A 7,185-nucleotide genomic window follows, 5' to 3' on the forward strand; every position below is an offset into this window, starting at 1 on the left:
TCCACATATTTTCGCCGTCACTTTCTAAAAGAGTGAGCCTCTGGTTTAGCGTGACGCGGTCACGTCTCGCGGCTAGTAGCACACCTCTTCCTCTTGAGTGACCCGAGGTTCTGTCATATTGATATCTGATTATCAGAAGGTATCTACAAGCTTTAGACTAGCAGGACCGAGGCCGCGGGTTCAAACGCGGGTTGGCGGGGATTATTTTGTGTTATTTCACAATTTACTACTTTAAATAATATGTAGTATATCTGCGGAACGTTCCAGAGTGGAGGATACTTCAGTATCGCCCTGGTTTGAGACTACCATTTAGTATTGAAACGTTGCTTGAAATGGCTTTGGCCATGTTTGGTGACCAGATATGAATAGCCAGGCACTTCTCTACCTTCCTCTGCCACATCTCCTTCCCCTCCCCATTACCTTCAGCCTCGCAATATAACATACCCTGATTGGGGATGCCAAAGTCTCTCTGGCTCCAGACAGGTGGGACTCCATTGCGGTTTCAAATAAAAATATAATCAAATTAAATAAATCAAACGACATTAAAAGTTATTTTCATATTTTTATTTATTTTTTGTTTTTATTGTTGAATTCCTTTCAAGAACACAGGCAAGGAAATCCGAAGAAAGGGGTTTTATATAATTTGTGGGATTTGTAAGGATGTGTGTGGCCATGGTTTTTCTTTAGATAAGACTAGACTCAAGGCTTATTATAACATAACTTTGTTTTTAAACAGGAGGAAGTAGTAGTATGGATAATAACAAATATTTACAAAATCCAATTTTTACAGTCTTTCAACATAATATAAATTAAACAAATAATTAATTATTTCTTAACAGTAAATCCTTCTCCTGTGGGGTCCAATATCCAAGGGTAGTTATTGGGGCATTCCATGCAAGTGAAGAGGCGGAGGGTCTCTCCGGGTAGCTCCCTGGTGGTCAGGGGGCAGGCGTTGGGAAGAGAGCAGTAGGCTTGTCCCTTCACGTCGCACTTTTCCTTCCATTCCTGGAAATCCCTCAAACCTGTCAACTCCGTGGGGTTCTGCATCCATTGAATGACCTGCAGATTTGTGGTGAAGTACACATCATTCCTGTCTAACATCTCTTCGATGAACTTGATGAGTTCTTCTTTGAATTCCTTCTTGGACTTGAGCCAAGATGCGTGGAAGTGCAGACCCAGAGGAGCCCTGTTGGTACTGAAATGACGGTTAAAGTTGTGGCGAAGCAGACGAGCGAACTGGTCTCCGCTTTGAATGTTGGAGCAAGAGTCAACCATGTGACAACCTGGAAGGGACTCATCAAATGTGGGGTCGTCTCTGCGATCCAATTCGTTCATGACGATTTCCCAGACGGGGTGAGAACGGGACGGGCAATTATGCGCGTTACCGTTGCACTTATGGGGCATACGGAAGTAGAGAGTGTAAGGCCAGATGGGAACACGTCCCAGGGAAGCGGTAATGGAAGCATCATATACGAAGAATTGATCAGCCATCATTTCGAATTGCTTGTTGCCACCGACGCGCAGGTAAGGAGCCCTCATTCCGATGATGGAGCCATCGCTGATGTTGGCGAACCTTTCGATGATAAGTCGGGCACCGGCCATCTCAGCTAACCAATCGTCGTAAGATCCCTGAGACCAGTATTGGGGGTCATCTTTGTGTGTTAGGGAGAAGACGGAGATTTCGTGTCCTTTCCTGTGAAGGTCTTGAACAGCTGAGTAGTTGGTGTATTTGTGGTTGACAAAGAAGGTTCCGCGGATCTGGCAGCCGTTGGGGTTCTGCCTATTTCCATTGAAGATTTCTTCATAGAGGTCGATGTTGTCAATGTTGACAGCTCCGTTGAAAGAGAGTGTGATCATCTGGGGAACCTGGTTGGGCTCGATGCCACCGGGGATCCTGGTTCCGTCAGCGGAGCAGAAGCAATCGGGCAGGGTGCACTGGTTGGAGTCGCAGTCGGGAGCTCTGTTGGGGTCAGTCTCCACGGCTGGAATTTACAAAATCACATTCATGAAATGATATATTTATTTCTCGAGTCATTATTTAAAAAAAACCATTATATTTTGGCAAATTTATTCGACTTTCAAAGATACTTACTGCAAGCGTTTTCGTCAGACTCGTCCTTGCAATCAGGTTTGCCATTGCAGAAAAGATCCTTCTCGATACACTCTCCGTTTCCACAGGACAGCTTTCCTTCGGGACAAATGGGTTCATCTGTCTTCAGGTTGGGCAGCACCTTGCGAGGTTCTGAAATAATTAGTGGTAATTTTATAAGCTGGGGTCATTGCATATGACGCAGTTGGGATCTTGGTCTTGAGTTTGGTTGCAGAATGAATAAGAGGAAAAGAAGATAGAGAAATAAATGTTAAACACGACAGATAATGAAAATTTGTAGAATCATTAATAATAAAAAAAATATATTATATGTAGAGAGAAAAACATAGATTGAATTGTTAGCACAAAAGATTTGAAAACAAATATATTAATTTTATATAGGTACTGATAAAAAATTAAAACACTAAAATATTGTCAAGATTCATAGTCCATAAGTCTTGCATAGTGTCCTAGGCTCGGACGGATAAATAATACAATAAAATTATGTAAAAGGAGTAGAAATACAAATATAGGAAGTAAAGTAAGAGTATATGACAAGGTCTATTGTAAAAGAATACTGGCAGAATGCAGTTAGATGCGCTTTTAGGTAATATAAACAGTTATACAAGCGAACGTGATTAACTTGATAAAAAGGATTTGAAGCCTGTATGAAGTGTTAGTAAGCATTGCGAAAGAAAATGTGTAGTAGTTTATTTAAATAATCATGCAATAGTAGTTAGAATAGAAAGGTCATATATAAAAAGATTGAGATATTGGTAGAGTTATTGAGTGATTAGAGGTTTGATGGGTGCAGCATAAATCAAAAAGTGTGCCGGATTTTGCTAAACCAAACTGTTTAAACTCTCAAAACAATGTATTTCATGCAATCTACAACTACTCGAGTGTAGTGCCGAGCTACTCGACTACTCGGCTACTCGGCTACCGGCTACTCGGCTATACCCTTGTCCCTGTACTGTACACCACTACGGTCCACCAGGTTGCTGAGGGTTCACTTACTCTCCAGTTTGTCACAGTTGGTCACTTTACCCTTCCAGTCGCAAGTTTGCTTATCGACGTCAAACGCCAACCCAGAGGGGCAAGTGATTTGTTTAAGACCTGATCTAGTACACCTGAGTGAAAAGAAAATAATCGGTAAGTAAAAATTAACATTATGTAGTGGGACGACCGCGGCCGCGGATTAGCGTCTTAGGGACACTGGAGGGTTTCCTGTATCGGCCGCCGACGTTCCAAGTAGGGGTGGTTTTCACTTACTTTCGATTTGGTCGCAATTTTTAACATTAGTTTTCCAGTCGCAAGTTTGGCGTTCAATATCGAAGGCCAGCCCTCCGGGGCAGCGGACGGAAGCCAGGCGGGTCACGCCGTTCTCCGAGCCAGCGTCACACCTGCGCACATCAAGCTTCTCATTTCAACAAACATACATTCATGGTTACTTCAGGTCAAGTCGGGTCAGATGGAGGTCACTCCGGTACTCAGGAACATTTTATTCAGGAACAGCCCCTTCGCAACTACCTTTGCTCAACTAACTGTGGCAGTCGTTCAGCAAAACAAGGGGTCAATGATGATAATAAGGTCAACAAGTACAAGAATTCAGGCTACGAACATGAAAATCTTTCATCATTGAATATAAAACCTTAATGTCTTTAAGAATTCCTAAAAATTTATGGAAGACATTGGAAAAATTCAGAAAGAAACCTGGGAATTTCTGAAATAAATCTGAAAAATTCTGAAAGAGATCTGAAAAATTAATCAAAGAACCTGACAAATTCAGTACAAGATTTTAAAAATTGATGATTGAATCAAGGATTAAGCGCGCACTTGATTTATTCCAGCCAAATCTCTACGGAGTATAATACAGCAACACATCAATGCAAAAAACAATAATGCTTTTAACTGAAAGCGAGTAACAGAGTAACCTAAGGTTTATTATAATAAAAGTAATGTATTCAATAAATGTGTTATTACTGAGAACGAATAATAAAGAGCAGAAACACCCTTTTCAAAAAATTGACAACAAACATTATTTTGAGTGTTTGCATTTAAATTTAAATAGGATTTTAGGATGTTTGGTATTTTGGCCGAAGTTACCTCACGACGTCTCTGCAGTCTCCATCCGTGGATAGGCGGAAGTATTCATCAGCGGGCCTGTCCAGGCAGAGCTCCTCAGGGCTCTGGTCGGGCCCATCTTCGTCTTCTTGGCGCTTCACACGCTCGCCCAAGCCTGGAACACGACAGAATTGCCAAATTAATAAAGTAATTACTCACTCAAAACACCATCAAGCTGAGCAAACAAATGTTATTGTTGGTTTTAGCTGGGAAAACCCCAAGTAGATTAAGCTTTATACACCACGTAAAACATAAAGTACCTACTCATAACTATTCTATTTACAAAAGGGTACCTAATTATAATACTGCTACCCGGCTCAGAACAGATATTGTCTAGTGAGTCGGGTAGCGCACATAATTTGTAAACAAATATTGATGTCAATAAACTTCCGGGTTATCGGCAAATTTAAAAAAAAAAAAAAATCAGAATCTAAACCGAATTTCTTACGCTTTTCCGAGAAACAGATTATAAAAATACGGGGCGAAAAGATGAATTATCAAACGAATGATGTTTTACATAAGTAACCACAATATCTTCATTTTTTTCCATTTAAGACAAAGGAAATACGATGTGAGAAAAAACTTTTGAATAAGCAGTATTTTGTTTTATCTGAAACCTACATAAAAACGAATAAGATTTTCCTAAAGGAAGAGAGAAGTAATTTCATGTTTTTTTCGTTGTATCAAGATCTTTTATCATTAATTCAAATATTAATAATTGTTTACCAATTTGACGTGAAAATGTAACTACAATCCATCTTGTCACGGGTAACTTTGCAGTCGCTTGCTTCGCTAGAATAGATTTTGTGGATTCAAAAATTGTATTGGTATTTACAAAATAGTTGGTTCGCTTGTTAGTTCCTCCTTCGGCCGCCTATAAAGTTAACCGTGTCAAGCTGTAAGTGCATAACGGGAATGCGGATGCAAAGCATTGTGGTCATGTGGCTAGTGAGTAGTGCCGACTCCAGACACCAGAGGCGGTATCGGCGGCGGGTGTGACGTAGCCAACTCACTTTCCACGCCGACTGATGTAAGGTCACATTTCGCTTTCCTCCGCCAAGGAGCAAACTGGTTCCGTGGCTGGGTATCCGGAGAGGAGGGGAAGGGCGTGGAAGGGGAAAGAGAAATGTCAGTTGCTAAAAAACACGATTGCCATCGATGCGATCATTCAAACACAAATCTGTGAAGAAATCGAGGCCAGTGCGTACCCACAAAACTACTCCCTTTATTTAGCTAAAATATCCCAAGCGTGAAATTGCCGAATTTTATTTATTTAAATTATCACGCCTAAAACGTGACAACTTTCCCAAAGCTAGTTTCTAGTACGAACTGACGACTGTAGAAATTGTCGAAATCGAGACACTTTCATTATGTTGGAATTCAATTTTATTTTCTAAAATACATTTCCGTACTGTTTTTGCAAGGAAAAAACCTACCTATTTTTACGAACTCCATAAATTATTATGTTTTACAGTTTAATATTCGAACATAACAATGAATGCCATAATTGAACCATAATACAACAAAATGGTTAAACAAAATACAAAGCTTTTTCCCTTTCAAACCATGAAGCGGAATAATAATTGCAAACAATACAAAAACACACTTAGTTAGTAAGAAGTTCAATAGAAACCTAACTACATTCATTATATGATTATCCAATTTATAAAGAAGACCTTGAAGTCAATTTCGTATATATTTAGTCACGGCTATGAGCAAAATAATAAACAAAATGATAATTTATGATGTTAGTGATATTCCAAGAGAAATGCATACATTATTACAAGGCACGTAATAATAATATCTGTGTTGTTTTTCACGAGAACTTTCATTGCGAAACTTTAGCTATAATATTATGGCTGTTAAGTGTTACGTTTCCTAGTCCTGTATACTATACTGTTATATCTACTGAGAACGAGTACTGATTATTGAGCAATACTTTCGATAACGTTCGACGTTCACTATTTCTAAACAATAATAACTTAAAACAAAGGAAAACGTCGCCTTTGCTTATATAATAATTTGTTTGAATTTAGAATCAAATAAGAATAACGAAAAAAAAAGGATTTAATTGGGTACCTACCTGAAAATGCACTGAATAATTTCAATATTATCGTGTAAATGTTTAATAATGCCTAATTATTTAACACAACCATGCTCATATTTATATAAATAATTCATTTTGTTAAATTTGTATGGTATTATTATTTTTTATAAGTAACCGCAAAAAATCAAGAACTTCGAAGCATTTACATAAATGAATACTCGTAAATATAAAGTCGGAAAGAAAATTTCTTTGTTCTTTGGTTCACATTTTGGGCTAAGTTAAATGCAGAAACAACGGTACGTTGTACGCCGTAAACCAGCAACGTATTAACTTATTTCGTTGCAAAAACATGCACTAAAATGCGACATGCGCTTAGATTAATTTCACCGTCGGAACGATCAGTCCTGCGGAAAAATCGCGTTTTTCCCAATTTCAAAAATGTTCAATATTGCCAGTCGGCGTAAAAAAATTGAGTAAGGAAATGTTGTCAGGTGATAAAACAGTTGATTTTTAGGGTTGGTACTTACCGAGGGCGGCGCTGAAGAGCAGCAAGGAGAGACTCAGGTAGAGTACGACACGCGTCATGGCTGTTGCAGACGGACTGAGTTCGCCGCGAGCCGAGCACCCCGCACCACTTATGTTGAATATTTCCACGGCGGCAGTGCGCGTGCGCGGGAGTCCCGGCCAATCAGGCGAGAGGACAAGCTACTTTCACGGGGCCGCGGCGTGGGGGCCCATTACCGGCCGCCTGCTGCCCATTAGCAGGCAGGGCCGCGGGCCCCAGATTCTAACAACTGAACACAGAATATATCTTCATTATTAACAACTGAAGCAGCAAAGGGGGCATACCTACCCTAATCACCGCAGAAATATGTGAAAAAGACAAACAGTCATTTTAAGTATTTCGGGCAGTTATCATTTTGTT

General features: G+C 39.8%; 1 protein-coding gene across 2 annotated transcripts; it reads right to left on the reverse strand.

Annotated features, from left to right (window-relative positions):
• Window positions 1-549: 549 nt before the first annotated feature.
• verm (LDLa and CE4_CDA_like_1 domain-containing protein vermiform) lies at window positions 550-6,928 on the reverse strand. Of its 2 annotated transcripts, none has more exons than XM_089651680.1 (5): window positions 6,788-6,928; window positions 4,196-4,328; window positions 3,107-3,219; window positions 2,093-2,242; window positions 550-1,982 (listed from the first exon to the last, which is right to left on the reverse strand). In XM_089651680.1, the coding sequence occupies exons 1-5, from the start codon at window positions 6,843-6,845 to the stop codon at window positions 826-828; spliced, it is 1,611 nt and encodes a 536-aa protein (XP_089507806.1). In that variant the 5' UTR covers window positions 6,846-6,928; the 3' UTR covers window positions 550-825. The 2 variants fall into 2 exon arrangements, with proteins under 2 accessions (XP_089507806.1, XP_089507804.1); XM_089651678.1 differs by lacking the exon at window positions 3,107-3,219 and adding an exon at window positions 3,362-3,492.
• Between the last annotated feature and the right edge of the window lie 257 nt (window positions 6,929-7,185).

This window comes from Hesperophylax consimilis, chromosome 4 (assembly GCF_061612785.1).
Source record: "Hesperophylax consimilis isolate HC1 chromosome 4, BYU_Hcon_1.0, whole genome shotgun sequence".
Lineage (NCBI taxonomy): Eukaryota > Metazoa > Arthropoda > Insecta > Trichoptera > Limnephilidae > Hesperophylax > Hesperophylax consimilis.